The sequence below is a fragment of the Myotis lucifugus genome, unplaced genomic scaffold (assembly GCF_000147115.1).
Source record: "Myotis lucifugus unplaced genomic scaffold, Myoluc2.0 scaffold_134, whole genome shotgun sequence".
Taxonomy (NCBI): Eukaryota; Metazoa; Chordata; class Mammalia; order Chiroptera; family Vespertilionidae; genus Myotis; species Myotis lucifugus.
The window spans coordinates 2,154,585-2,169,811 of record NW_005871182.1 but is presented as its reverse complement, the minus strand read 5'-3'; the positions used below and the strand labels follow the sequence as shown (position 1 = coordinate 2,169,811).

The window sequence follows — 15,227 nt, the reverse complement described above, 5'->3', positions numbered from 1 at the left end:
TGAGCCAAAACCAGCTAGGGCTCCTCTGTACTTTCTATAACTAAAATGAGATTCCCCAGCCCGGCCTGCGTGGCTCAGTGGTTGAGCGTCAACCTATGAACCAGGAGGTCATGGTTCTATTCCTGGTCAGGGCACATGCCCAGGTTGCAGGCTCGATTCCCAGTGGGGGGCATGCAGGAGGCAGCCAATCAATGATTCTCTCTCATCATTGATGTTTCTATCCCTCTCTCCCTTCCTCTCTGAAATCAATAAAAATATATTTAATAAATAAAATAAAATGAGATTCCCCAAAACTAAAGAACTTAATTTGAAAATTCTATATTTGTTTTATAAAATAGAAAATAACATAATGTGAACATTTTAATATGACAAATTTAAATATTCATGTTTCTTATCTAGAATCCACTTGCAAGACCTTTTTCTATCTACTTTCACTATTTGATTATTCCACTATGCAGGCAGCATTTGTTTTCTAGAACTAGTGTAGCTAGCTCTTTATTGGCTAACTAGAGGCCAGATGCACAAAATTCGTGCAAGGGGCTCAGCTCTCCCAGCCCCGGCTGCCTCTGCCCTCACAGCCACTGCAGCCCCAGCTTCGTCACGGTAGTTCTGCTGTTCGGCTGTCGGGTCTAATTAGCATATTACACTTTTATTATTATAGAGCTTTTATTATTATAGATATAACTATTATTTTAATAGCAATAAGTTAGCAGAAAATAAAATAATTTGAACTTACCCAAATGAATAGACAGGGCTGGGTTTCCTCATCATTACCCAGTAACTTATTAAACATGTCATTAAACTAAATAAAAAGAAAAATAAATTTAGTGTTAGATCTACAACTAGAAGAGAATATGCAGGAAGAAATTAAGTTTTCAGAATTACTAAATTACTGAAAGTTATCACTATTTATACAGACTAAATTAACTTATTTAATAAGTTATAATCTATTCACAATGAGCATCCTAATACATGGCAGTTTTAACATGTGGAGAAACTGAAAGAGGATGATACATCATCAAGTTGGTTAAACAGAACCTAAATCCATACCTTCTCTGCTCATTAACTTATCCACCCTAAATAGTTTCCATAACTGAGCATGCAAAAAATGACACAGTAATTTTCATTCTAGGCATATACAATAAATCTTAACTTTTATAAACGTTATTTAATCTTTGATAAAATGTAAGCTAAATATTAACAACACCTTGACAACATTCTGTATGGGACAAAATGATCATTTTCTAAGTGTAGTGGAGATTCACTCTAAAACAACTTACTACATGTAAATTTCAGGTAATTCAATTCAGATGGTTTTAGACCAATCAAGTGGACTTAATTATGTGATTAATGTAAAGACACCCTTATGACATAGTTGTATGGCATGGATCTTGAAGATATAAAAGTATTTTGCAACACTTATATGGAAATATGAACAGCCCCATGGAGCAGGGAGCCAACAGATTGTCTCTCTAGCTCATAATTACTCACTTCTTAGCTACTAATGCCCCTCATTTGTTTCTCCATATACAGTTACAGTGGGACCTAATATGTTCTTATGTGACCCTGCTCCCTAGCCACAGTTGACTCACCCACAGGTAGGCACTGAAGCACCTGATCTAATGCCAGGATATTATCTTTTCTGTTGCTATGTAAATGGGATATTTTCTTCCAGTATTTATGCTAATTTATTTTTGTATATATGTTCTATATTGATAATTTTACTTATTTCACAGATTACTTTTCTTTAAACAAAGAAAACAGTGTGACAAATTATTTATTAGCTTCAAAATATTAGATTTTTAAAAACTTACCTAAATAGATCAAAAATGGTCAGGTAAGTATAGGCAGTTAAAGCTGCAAAACAATTAAAATGTTACTGAATCCATGGTTAAGAAATATAGCAAATCATAAAAATTGTTCATTACCTCCCCACACCATAGAAATTTGAGTCATTCATTAACTGAATAATTTGCCATTTATTTAGTAAATTTGATTAATATATGTAGTCAAAGTTAGTACAAAAGCTCCTTTAGAAGTTAAATTCTAAATAAAGCAGTATATGCTCAAAAGACCTGTGAGCACATTTTTTTGCCTTCTTCTGTCATCTGAAGCACTTGATCTAATATATTAAAATATATTCTTTGAGTAGCAGGATGAAAAAGCATGGTACATAAAAATATAAGAGGTCAAGACACAATAAAAAATTACATGGTTTCTTTTTTCAAAAAAATCCAATTAAGTCTCAAAATTCTACTTATAAACTGCATAGACCAAAGTACTAATATATCACAATAAGAAGGAATCTTAATTTTTCAAATAGATTTAAAGTATTTAAAAAAAATATAGCTCATTCCAAAAGATAATGCCTAACAATTGAGCAAAACAATAGTTTTCAAGGCAATTTTCATATAGATTTTTCCCATTTAAATTTTTTTAGTTATATTTCAGAATAATATATTCTAGGTAAAGGAAGCTGTACCTTTACTAAAAATCAGAATCATAAGTCCTGGCTGGGTAGCTCAATTAGTTACAGCATCATCCTGACACGCCAAGGTTGTGGGTTCTATCCCTGATCAGGGAACATGTAAGTGGAACAATAAATTGATGTTTCTCTCTCTATTTCCCTTCCTCTCTCTCACAAATCAATTTTAAAAATCAGAATAATAAAAGTAGCCCGGTCAGTGTTGCTCAGTGGTTGAGCGTCAATCTATGAATCAGGTCACGATTTGATTCCTGGTTAGGGCCTGGGTTGCAGGCTTGATCCCCACTGAGGGAGGGCAGGTATGTGTGTAGGAGGCAGCTGATCAATGATTTTCTCTCATGGTTGACGTTTCTATCTCTCTCTCTCTCTCCCCCTTCATCTCTGAAATCAATAAAAATAAATAAATAAATAAATAAATAAATAAATAAAAGAACGAAAGTGAAAACTAATGATTAACACAATAAAAGTAAGATTGGTGACATACCTATACTATTAGTGGAACTGCACCACATAAGCAGGAAGCCAGTACATGTTAAGTTTATTGCACCAAACAGCAATATCTTCCAGGACTGTGAAAAAGAAAATCATTCTTATTTGCATACTGCTGATAAATTTCACCAAATCTGTTCAAGTTGCTATAGTTCATACTTTTAATATTCAAAGGAATAAGTGCAACTTACTTCAAATGTCAGAGTGTCACATTTTCTAAATTTATCAAAATTATCATTAACCAAGTTGTATATATTATAACATATAAATGTAAAAGAATAATTCCAAAAGGGGAATTACTCATGAAAAAAATAAATTCTGAACCCTAGCCAGTTTGACTCAGTGGATAGAATGTAGGACTGTGGACTAAAGGGTGCCAGGTTCGATTTCGGTCAAGGGCATGTACCTCGGTTGCAGGCTCGATCCCTGACCCCAGTCAGGGTGAGTGCAGGAGATAGCCAATCGATGTGTCTCTCTCACATCGATGTTTCTCTCTCTCTGTCTCTCCCCCCTCTCTATAAGAACCAATGGAAAAAATATCTTCGGGTGAAAATTAACAAAAATAAAATCCTATATAATAAAAGGCTAATGTGCAAATTGTCCCCTCAGGAGTTTGACCGACAGGGAGTTTGACAGCTCGCTATGATATGCACTGACCACCAGGGGGCGGCGTGGAAGGAAGGCCCTGGCTGGCAGCTGGAAGTTCCCCATCAGCCCTGATCGCTGGCCAGGCCTAGGGACCCTACCTGTGCACGAATTTTGTGCACTGGGCCTCTAGTAAATTCATAAATACAAACATACATACATACATAAATTCTGACACATAAACTCAAGTATCATTTTGTTTCCATAAGAAATGTACATAAAGACAGTGATAAAGCAAATGGAGCAAAAATGTAAGCAATTGTGAAACTGAGTACAGGGCATAAGGGAATTTCTTATACTAATTTTGTAACTTTGAAATTATATCAAAATAAAGTTACCCACCCCTCCCCAAAGGGCAGTACTTAGTTATTTCCCAATAAGTTATATGCAGTAGGACCACATAAGGGGGAAAGATTATCACAGTTTGGAAGTTCATAGAAGAGAGAGGACCTGATATACACCTTGAAAATAGCTAGGAATTAATTAGAGGAAGAAGGAAGGGCATTCTAAAAATAAAAAAAGAAGAGATCAAGTGAAGTGTTTTTCATTTTTGTCCTACTCCACTCCCTACAAGGAAAGGAGAAGTATGATTATTTGAAAGTAGAGTTGTAAGAAATTAGTGAGAAGGCAGTTATTTGGAGATATTAAAATTAAGCAGATATGCCCAGCTGGCGGGCTCAGTGGTTGAATGTTGACCTATGAAACAGGAGATCATGGTTCGATTCTTGATGCCCGGGTTGTGGTGGGATTAAGAGATTCTATTTGCCTTAAAAATCACCTTTTCTTTCAATGTCATGTTTGTGCAAATATTAAAATTAGGTTAAGGAATAAAAATAACTTACCCTTCTGTCAGCTGCTACAAGTCCAAATTCCTGTAATACCTTTCCAAAAAAAGATCTTTGTGGTTTTCGAAAGAGATGAATTGTCCCCTTTAAAACAAACAAAAATACACAAATCAGTATTTAAGTACCTATTCTTCATAGTTCTGTGATGTAATATAGTAATAACAACTAACATTTATTGAATGCTCAATACGTGCCACTTATTCTAGACACCTGACATATATTTATCTATTTAACTCCCACAATAATTCCAGGAGGTGGAAAAAAATTTTAGTAAGTTTTCCAAGGGCACAATGATAGTAAATGGCTGATGAGAAATTCAAAGCCAGACCTTTTAGCTCCAGACCATACTTCATTGGATAAGGCAATTTTGAACCAGAAAAGCAAAAAGTTTGTTAAACGGCTCTACTGGAAAGAAAATATTTCAATTTACCTAATCAAAACTTATATATGAAAGGGTTGGTAAAACTTACTATAGTGAAGCCTCTGAGGCTCTTTCTTAGGCATTCAAAGTACCTGACGTCCGTGGCTCCTGCTAGCACATGGTTTGGGGCTAGCAGAGAAAGGGCCTGGCAGTGGGGTTATCCATCAGAGAAGAGACTGAGTGGTGACTAGAGTGGGGTTAACTATTCAAGATCAGGAAACCATGTGGGAAAGCCTTAGCATAAAGGAGAGTTCAAGCACACATGGAAAATTAGCTTATGATTATGGCATCCCAACATCATGGGAGAAAATATGAGTTAATCAATAAATGGTGTTTAGGAAAAGGTAAATCTGGATCCCTACTATACCCCTTACTCTAATTTATTTTTATTTTTTTTCTTTTTTAAATTTTATTTAGATTTAAAATTTTTTTATTGTTTTAAAATTAAAATACAAAACTATAGAGTATTTGAAGAAACTACTAATATATAATTTTACAATCTTGGAGTTGGAGAAGACTTTTCTTTTTATTTATTTATTTATTTCAGAGAGGCAGGGAGAGGGAGAGAAATTAATAATGAGAGAAAATCATCGATCGGCTGCCTCCTGCACACCCCCTACTGGGGATCGATCCTGCAACCTGGGCATCGAACCCTGAGTGGAATCGAACCCGGGACCCTTCAGTCCACAGGCCGACGCTCTATCCACTGAGCCAAACCAGCTGAAGACTTTTCTTAATAGGATATAAAACCAAGAAGCTAGGAAGGAAAAAATCGATCAGTTTTACTATAACTTTCACATTGGAAAACAATACCCTAAATACAAACAAAAACCCTGGAAAGATAAACTGTGGGGAAAAAAAATCAAAAGCAACTGTCTTTAGGGGGAAAAAAAATCCTTCATAATTTTCAATTGTCATACATAATTTTATTGCAAAGTGCCACATTTGGGTTTAACAAAATACTTTCCTAGATGGTAAAGGTCATATTCACCTTAACAATATACTACATTTCTAGCTTACTAACGTTGTCCAATTTGACTCAAACACTGAAGCTCCATGGAAAGCAGTGGAACTGGGTATCAGGTTAAAACTCATTATATTTTCTCTACTTTATGTATGTTTGAAGTTTTCCATAATAAAAAAATAATAAATCAAAAGTACTTTAAGTATATAACCCTAAAGTGCTAAGCCAATTCAGTTGAAAATATACTATTTTCCTTTGGAATGGTAATAAATGCTAATCAGTATATTCTGTTCTTAAAGAATTACGTGTGGGATATTTTGGTTCCAAAGAGAATTCTGCTTATTACTGTTATCACTGGGTATCTTCTAACTTCAGCCCACTTTCAATTATTTCAGTTTTAAGACAATGAAAGTGAATAAAACACAGGGGGCCATTTTAATGCCAATCTGATATTGAAAATAAAATAAAAATCCTAACATTCAGGTCACTCCCAAATTATATTGGCTCTCCATTGCTGTTAGGATAAACTTCAAACTTTAAAATGTGGAAATTAAAGCTTTCAATTATTTAGCCTGTTTCTTTTGTTTTATCTCTTGCTCCAAATAGGAATCCACAACTCTAACTCGACAGTTGTACCTCATGTATGATGATTATACCACTTTCAAGTGAAAAGGCAAGACTTGTCTAGCCCAAGCTCTAACAGCCCTGTAACACTTAGCAAGCTTCTTGGCCTGTTTCCTGATCAAGTAACCTATAGTAGATTCAGAGTATTAGAGTAAGGCAGGATTGCTCAATTGCCATGTTTCACTTCCTACATGAAGCCTTTCTAGATATTCTAAACTACAGTGTCTTTTTTATGCTTACTTCGAACTTAACCATGGGATAGCCTTCATCTCGTCATCTTGCAATGTAAGTTAATTTTTTAGTAACTTCACTAATGACTAGAGTTATATTTCCTTTACATTTTCTAACATAGCACTGTGCTTTACGCATACATAGCATGTCTTTAATAATACATAATGGGGGACTGATAAGATTTCTTCCCCAAAACTTTAAAAATAAACCTTAAATGCTCTATTTCCCTGTATTACTGTTTTAAGCATAAAAATTTAGTGCCACAGTTATTTATTCAGTGTTTTATAAAACAGGACCAGGCACTGTACAAAGCTGTGGTAATAGGAGTGCATCCATTGGTCCTGCTCTTAAAGAACTTACAGTCTGGAAAGTAAGAAAGACAAGTAAATACCCAATTTTACCATAGCCTGGTAAGGGCTATAGATATTATTGGTATAAAGCCCCACATTATCATGGAAGCATAAAGGAGGCACCTACCAGAATCTTGACCCATGGCAGAAAGGCTCATGAAAGAGACTAACTAACGTGTAAGGGTTATACCGATAAGGATGGGGGATAGGAGATGAATGATTCTGGCAGGTAGAATAGCAAGTACAAATTGGGTGCAAAGGCCTAATTCTACAGCAGATCTGCAAGCAGCTCACTGCGGCTGGAATATAGATGTATGAATGAGTAAATGGAAGCTGTAACAGTAAGACGCTTCACAACAGATGGCTTTGCAGGTCATGCTAAACAGTACTTTATCTTGAGGGCTATAGAAAAAAACTGAAGAACTTTAAGCAAAAGAGTGGCATAGTCAAATCTTATAAATTTAACTCTGGCTGCACAGTGGTGAATGTTTTGAAGAGAGTGCAACTGGAGGCTATTTGGTCAGCCAAAAGGTAAACGTTTACCCACTTTCATTTTTTAAAAATATACTTTTATTTATTTCAGAGAGGAAGGGAGAGGGAAAGAGAGATAGAAACATCAATGATGAGAGAGAATCATGATCGGCTGCCTCCTGCATGCCCTCCCACTGGGGATCGAGCTCACAACCGGGCATGTGCCCTTGACTGGAATCGAACCTGGGACCCTTCAGTCCGCAGGCTGACGCTCTGTCCACTGAGCCAAACCAACTAGGGCTATTTACCCACTTTCTGTGTGTAAGGAGGGATTACAGGAAATTTCCAAAAGATAGAGGATGTGAACATTTTTCCAACCATATTCATTCAAGAAAATTTAATTATGAGTGACAATGGCTTAGGCACAGACATGTGGTCCTCTTCTCACCTGTAGGCTATCCATAAGGGGTCCAATAACTTTTTAAATAAAATATGTTGTACTTCTTTTGACGCTGAAATCACAATCAACGGCTTATCTTGAGATAAGATTCGGAGTACTACATACTTGATTTCTACAAGCACGAAATGGCGAATCCACCTAATAAGATTTAGATTTAACACATCCCCCAAGCCACAAGGTGTTCTGGGGTTAACAATCACAGAAAAAGCTGGCTGCCATTCGATGCTCTACCACCTCGACTTTCTCCACTCACTGGCCTGCTGACAGCTGCTGCCGAATCAGGCCACCTGGCACCCAATAAAGGCAGGTTGCAGAGTGGGTATCGGCCTCGATACGCTACTCATCACCCTCTGCTTATGCCACTGCTAGCGTCCCTGCTGTAAACATCACTGTTACGGTCGTTTCTGCTGTGCACTTGCTTTCCGATCTTTAGTCGGTGCTGCAGGCGCTGGCGTCCGCAAAGACTTATTTGTATACGAAGGAAATCTCGGCAGGAGAAAGCCATCAACAGCCAGGAGCCGAAAGCTCGGCCTGGAGCCGCCCGGGGCCACCGGGGGCAAAGGAACAAGGTGAGGGAGCGCGGAGGAATCAGAGCTCCGGGGACAAATCCTTCGGGCGCCAGCCGCCTCTCCCCGGGGCCCGAGCACAACTCCGACGACCCCTCCTCCGCGCAGCTGCGGCATTCCGGCGGCTGCAGGACGAGAGAGAATAGGAGGAAACACCTACAGAAACCCTCCACCCCCCGGCCAACTCACCATGGTAAGGAGCGGCCCCGCTCCCGCCGGAAGACGCTCTGGGAGCTGGTGTTTCCCTAGAGCGGAAGGGGTGGAGCGTCAGAGGCCGATTGGCTGCAAGCGAGGCGGGGACGGAAGTGCGTGCCCCGGCTTCCGGTTCCCACACCCCCTCTTCTCCGCCGCCCTGGCGTTCCATAGAGGCGGAGGAGCCAGCTAGAGCGACTCCTAGCCTATCAAGGAGTGGGGTGGAGGGTTAAGATCCGAAACAACTAGGTCTCAACCACGGGTGGCGTGCCGTTGTCATTCTGTTTAATCCCTTCGGTATGGAAAGGTTTTGCTTGACTTTCTTGATAGTACCGTTTTGGGAAATTACATGGCAGTTATTTTGTAGCGTGCTTCTGGCGTAAATTCAGGTTATACATCTTGGACGGGAATGCTACAGAGGTGATCCTGCATTTTTCTCATTGAACCCATTATTGAAATGTGGCCCATTGATAATTTTCACCATTAGATTAAGGTGACCTCTGCTATATTTTTCCACTAAAAATATCTTTCCCTTTCTAATTAATATTTTGTGGAGGTGTACTTTTTCTTTTTTAAAATGATAACCTTATGTTTTGTTGTTGTTAATCTTCACCTGAGGCTCTTTTCCATTGATGTTTAGAGAGAGTGGAAGGAAGGGGGAGAGACAGAGGGAAACATAGATGTGTGAGAGACACATCTTTTGGTTGCCTTCCCTACGTGCCCCGACTGGGGCTGGGGATTGAGCATGCAAACGAGGTATATACTCTTGAACAGAATCGAAGCCTGGATTCTACAGTCCGCGGGAGGGCGCTCTACCCACTGAGCCAAACTGGCTAGGGCTGGAGATGTACTTTGAAACCATGTATGTATCTCTCTCTCTCTCTCTCTCTCTCTCTCTCTTTAACCCTCACTGGAGAATATTTTTTTCATTGATTTTTAGAAAGAATGTTGACAGAGAGAAACATCAATTGCCTCCTGCACAGCCCCAACTAGGGCCTTGGCTGGAGAGGAGTCTGCAACCGAGGTATGTGCCCTTGATTGGAATTGAACCTGGGACCCTTTGGTCTGCAGGCCAGCGCTCTGTCCACTGAGCCAAACTGGCTAGGACAATATCTCATTCTTCATCACACTTTCAATTAGTTCTTATATATGTATCTTCTTGTATATATGTATAATTTATATAGTATTTGTATAGCCACATTGGCTTATGGTTTATTTTACCTGATGGATTATAATCCACTACTATAATTACTTATTTTGATGTTCAAAGTTGTCCAGTGGGAGCCATTCCAATCAATGATTCATCCATACCAATCTTTTTTTTAATCTTCACCCAAGGGTATGTTTTTATTGATTTTAAAGAGAAGGAGGGAGAGGGGGAGAGATAGAAACATCCATCAGTTGCCTCCACTCCAGGCCCACCAGGGATCAAACCCACAACCTAAGTATGTGCCCTGACTGGAACTCAAACCCAGAACACCGCATGCATGGGAGGACGTTCCAACCAAGTCACAACATCCAGGGTCATCCTAGCCAGTCTGAGAACTTCTTTTCTGGCACAAGATATCCCAGGTTCATCATGTACAGGAGGAAACAAAAGTAGGTTTACAGTTATACATATAAAAATACAATAATAAACAATACAAGAATAAACTGTTTTGTATACTCACGACTGTAAACTACTTGTGCCTACCATTTTATGTTCTTTGCCCCAACCCTGGAATTGGCCATTTCACCAAGGAACCCTTGTTCCTTATGGGACAGAATGTTTGTGTTCCCCCTAAAAATTTGTACATTGAAGCCCTATATCCCAATGTGATTGTATCTGGATGTGGGATCTTTGGGAGACAATCAGGGTTTGATGAGGTCATGAGGATGAGACCTTCATGATGGTAGATTAGTGCCCTCATCAGAGACACCAGAGAACTTGCTGACTCTCAGCCACATGAGGACACAGCAAGAAGGTGGCTATTTGCAAGCCAATGAGAACTCTCACCAGAAACCAAATAGGCCTTTATCTGGGATTTGCCACCATTCTGAACTGTGAAAATAAACTTCTGTTATTTAAGCCACCCACTCTGTGATACTTAGCCCAAGTAGACTAAGATTTTGATAACAAGAAATGAGGTGCTGCTCTAAAAAACATGTAAAAATGTGGCCGCTTTAGCAGAATAAGACAGTGAAGAATTTTGAAGGCAAGCCATGAGAACTCAATGAAGAGAATTAGAGAATATACGTATGTGAGCATATATGTACATTCTCATGTCTCTACACTTATCTACTTTTGTCTTCAATCATGAATTCATACTCTTTTTTAAAAAAGTATCTTTTTATTGATTTCAGAGAGGAAGGGAGAGGGCAAGAGATAGAAACATCATTTGATGAGAGAGAATCATGGATCAGCTGCCTCCTGTGGGGATCGAACCTGTGACCCAGGCATGTGCCCTTGACCAGAATCGAACCTGGAACCCTTCAGTCCGCAGGCCAATGCTCTATCCACTGAGCAAAACTGGCCAGGGCATGAATTCATACTCTTAAATCCAATTTCAACCGAACCCCACAGGTTTCATTTTAGGTTTTGCCCTTTTTGAATTCATAAGTAATAACTTTCTCTGACAGTAAGAAAAATCAAGCTCACTGTATAGCCTGGATGCTGTGAAAGATTGATTTTAAACTTTGTTACAATGAGTTTCTTTCCATTTTGTCCAAAGTCCTAACGTACAGTGCTTAGTTCTGGGTTGTTGTCCTTCCTCCTAAGGTACGGCTCTTTGGTTTCAATGGGTATCCCAAAGTATACACTCCTTTTAGTGGAATTTTAATTTCAAACTGTATTACCCCAGCAGTTGCTACCTCTACTCATTTCCTTAAATTCAACTATTGCTTTCTGCTGGGTTCCTCTGAATATTACATTGCACAAGTGATACCCAGAATGGCAAGCTGGATTCCAGGTTCTTGTCCTATGAAGTGTGAATAAACAATCTCAGACTAAAAGATTTTTAGCAAAAGCATGGAAATTTATTGCAGGCATATAAAATCTCCCCTTGGGGAGGGGTCCCCAAAATGGGAAAAAGACCCAGTGAGTCTTTGTCTAAGGGTTTATAAAATGCTGACAGCTTCTTTGTACATGCTTTCTAACTGGACCCTTCCTCGTTTTATGGCCTCGTGTTTTCCCCTAATTGGCCAATTTCCCCCTTTCCCTGCCTAGTACCAGTTTCAAAGTTTCCAAGCTCACCAGGTTCTCACCCTTCCTTTTGTAAGATAAACACTGTAGTGGTATTGGAGCTGGCTCCGTCCTTCAGTCCTTCACGTATGCATTCCTTTCCCATGGACCCTTCCCTAACTGCCTCTCCTATCTCCAAATCCTTTCACAAGTACAATTTGAAAGGAATCTGTAGACAGATTTTGGGGCTTATATGTTTGAAGCTCTCTCCTTTTCAAGATTTCCTTCCTAATTTCCAGCTGTTCTAGAAGACCCTAACAATCCCTCAGCTGAGCAAGACTGTCACATTCTATTTCCAAGCACACTGCACAAACTGGAAATTTCCCTCTGGGTAAAAGCTAGTACATTAGTTTGTGCAGTTGATGCCTGTTTGCTCTCTAGTCTTTTATATTTTATTCAAAGTTTACAATTGTTGGCAAGAGAGTTAATCCAATACAAGCTACTCCATTACTAGACTGCAACCTCTGAAATCTAAAAGTTTCAAATAAAAAAGTTAAAGGCAAAATAAAGTTTGTAATTTATTTCAAGTCCATTAGGATAAACACCACTTTATGCAACCAAACCTTTTAATGTATTTCTTGTGAAGAAAAGTACAAAATACCAGATTAAAATAGAAACCAGCATTTAAAGGAAAATCTTTTGACTTATAGTCCACAACCAAACTGTAATTCATTCTACCAAAAGAACTAGGGTTTTTTTTGTACAAAATATAAAGAATAAACAAAGACTACTATATATTTACTTAAATTAGAATTCTAGCATCTGCTTTTCCTCCAGTTATTTCCAAGCACAAAGCATACTGCAGGTCAGAGATCTGATAACCTCATTGGGCAAAATGTCTTAGAATAAGCTTTTACACTTAAGATATCTTGAAAGATAGTATTCTTTCCCTTGGCTTAGAGACCAATACCTCAATAGGTCCTTTTTTTTTTTTTTAATGATCTATTTCTTTTTTTTTTAATGTTTTTATTGATTTCAGAGAGAGGAAGGGAGAGGGAGAGAGAAATAGAAACATCAATGATGAGAAAGAATCATCAATTGGTACCTCCTGCATGACTCCCCCCATTGGGGATGGAGCCCACAACCCAGGTGTGTGACCTCCTGGTTCATGGGTCGACATTCAATCACTGAGTCACACTGGGCGGGCATCAAGAAGTTTTAATTTAGCTTACAAAACTCTGCCTTATTAACATGAAGAGCACACTATAATTTAATGTTTAAGCATTACCTTTTAGGAAGTAATGTGACACAGTTCAATGCAAAATCTAAAAGGTTACAATCTAAGTCTAATATTAATTTTAAAAATCTCAGCAACTTCTATGTTGAAAAAGACCAAACCAACCCCTTACACCTTCTACTATTATCATTATTCTATTTTCACGGTCCTTCTATGAAAGAAACACAGCTTAAAATAAAACTTGGTCAAATTTTACCAAGAGTAAGAGTAAACTAAGAAGAATGTTAAAAAAAAAAAAAAGAATGTGTATCTTCATTATAAAATTCTTATCTAGCTGGGGCAAGGTTTTAATTTGTTCTCTCAAAACCAAAGATATTTTTCCCAAATGAAAAAAAATCTTTGTTCCTACTGTAAAACTATTCTTTCCACCCACGGCATTTTACATAAAAGCACCAAAGAAAATTTCTGTAAACAAACTTTTAACCAGTAAACTAAGGGCAAATATCCATTTGCCTTTATTACAATATTTAAAAGGTCATAATACGAGTCTCTACTTCCTACAATGACATTTTTATAATAAAAATTCAGGCATACTTATACAAACAAGAAATGGAATTACTGTACATTTTGGGGGAACAAAAGGCAGATTAACAGACTACAAGTTGTTTGTTAACAAAGTGAGCACAAGAAACCTACAAAATGTATGCAATTTATAAAAATTCAGTAACTTTTAAAGTTTCATTGAAGGGATTAATAATTATAAAGAATAAAAGATGGTAGATCCACTGGCTTATCATTATCCTGTAAACAGTAAGAAAGTAATAATCATAAAATAGAAATGTCTTAGCTCCCAGTACTTCCCTTCTCTCACACAGGAACCACTTTTACAGCTGTTAAAATTGGCTTTCTTAAGTATTAGGATAATTCTAGCAGGAAATAAATTCCATTAGGAATAAGTTAACAGTCTCAATAGATTTCTGGCAAATATATTTTTAAAAAAAGTACTGTGGTCACACAAGGATTGATCTACATGTTGTATGACAGAGTGACTCAAAACTTGCAAATTTCTCCTCTTTTATTAGACTTATTTTGTTGCTCTCATATTGCTTTATAAATTGTTTGGTAGAAAGGAACTAGAAAAATAAAAAAGTGAAAAGAACACAATTGTTTAATGTCCGTAGTTTTATGGAGAAAAAGCCTTCAAAATCCTTTTTCCTATTTCTGTTACACAGAAAAAAGTTTCATTTGGCACACAATTTGTAAAAAGAAAAGGGAAAAAAAAAGAAAATGTTTGGCATTCCAATCACCCATAGTGAAGACAACAGTAGAAGAGGAAAATGGGAAAAATTACTATTTTAAAAAAAGACATCAGAAGACAACCAATGGCTGTTGTGTCTTTCACCCTTTACTGTCTCTGAATACTTTCATCTGTAACACATATATAAATTATTATTTACATTCTGATTAAATTGGTAAAGAAGACCAGAACCAGTGTTTATTGTGCTCTAACTTACCCTGCCCATTGGGATAGCCATTACTATCAAGGCAAGAAGGCCTTAAACAAAATATTCCATTTGCATTGTATATTTTATTTAAATTTGTTTTATGGTTTATCTTCTCGGATGCATAAATAATTATAAGACTCTAAAAAGTCCTGTAAACTTAGGCTTAGTTTCTGTAGCTGATAACTATTCACTGAAGATGGTGTGTTTCTCCCTTGATAAGAAAATGTTCTGCAGGCTTACAAAGGTATTTTCTTAAACAGTGGTATCTCCAAAGTCCTTGTTCCAACGTATGTATGCTTCTAAGGTTTGAGGGCCCACGCTGCGTTTTATCTTTTTCAAGGATTCAGTGAAGTCAGATAATCGAATATTTCTCATCTAGATTTTTAAAAAGCACATGAAAATACAAATGATGAACACATACAGTAGTTAACCCCAAAATGGATCAAATGATACTGTTTATTAATGTTAGAAACATATGTAGATGAATTTTTAAAATATAAATATATGTATTTATTGATTTCAGAAAGGAAGGGAGAGGAGAGATAGTTAGAAACATCAATGATGAGAGAGAATCCTTGATTG

At 37.5% G+C, this 15,227-nt stretch overlaps 2 protein-coding genes across 8 annotated transcripts in view; both read right to left on the bottom strand.

Moving 5' to 3' along the window:
• SLC30A6 (solute carrier family 30 member 6) overlaps window positions 1-8,796 on the bottom strand; it is a 28,659-nt gene extending 19,863 nt beyond the window's left edge. For 2 of the 5 annotated variants that reach the window (XM_023758603.1, XM_023758605.1), the window contains exons 1-3: window positions 8,741-8,756; window positions 4,935-5,119; window positions 4,462-4,548 (exon numbers count right to left, since the gene is read on the bottom strand). Coding sequence is in view for 3 of the 5 variants with exons in the window: in XM_006094351.3 (XP_006094413.1) it covers window positions 737-802; window positions 1,815-1,857; window positions 2,970-3,054; window positions 4,462-4,548; window positions 8,741-8,743 (284 nt within the window). In the remaining 2 variants the exon portion in view is untranslated. Of the gene's footprint in view, window positions 1-736; window positions 803-1,814; window positions 1,858-2,969; window positions 3,055-4,461; window positions 4,549-4,934; window positions 5,120-8,740 lie in introns of all 5 variants that reach the window. The other 3 variants (XM_023758601.1, XM_006094351.3, XM_023758602.1) reach the window with 3 other exon arrangements.
• Window positions 8,797-12,468: 3,672 nt separating this feature from the next.
• SPAST (spastin) overlaps window positions 12,469-15,227 on the bottom strand; it is a 46,082-nt gene continuing 43,323 nt past the window's right edge. For all 3 annotated transcript variants that reach the window (XM_023758600.1, XM_006094350.3, XM_023758599.1), the window contains one exon: window positions 12,469-15,020. In XM_023758600.1, coding sequence (XP_023614368.1) covers window positions 14,898-15,020 — 123 coding nt within the window. In that variant the 3' untranslated portion in view covers window positions 12,469-14,897. The remainder of the gene's footprint in view (window positions 15,021-15,227) is intronic.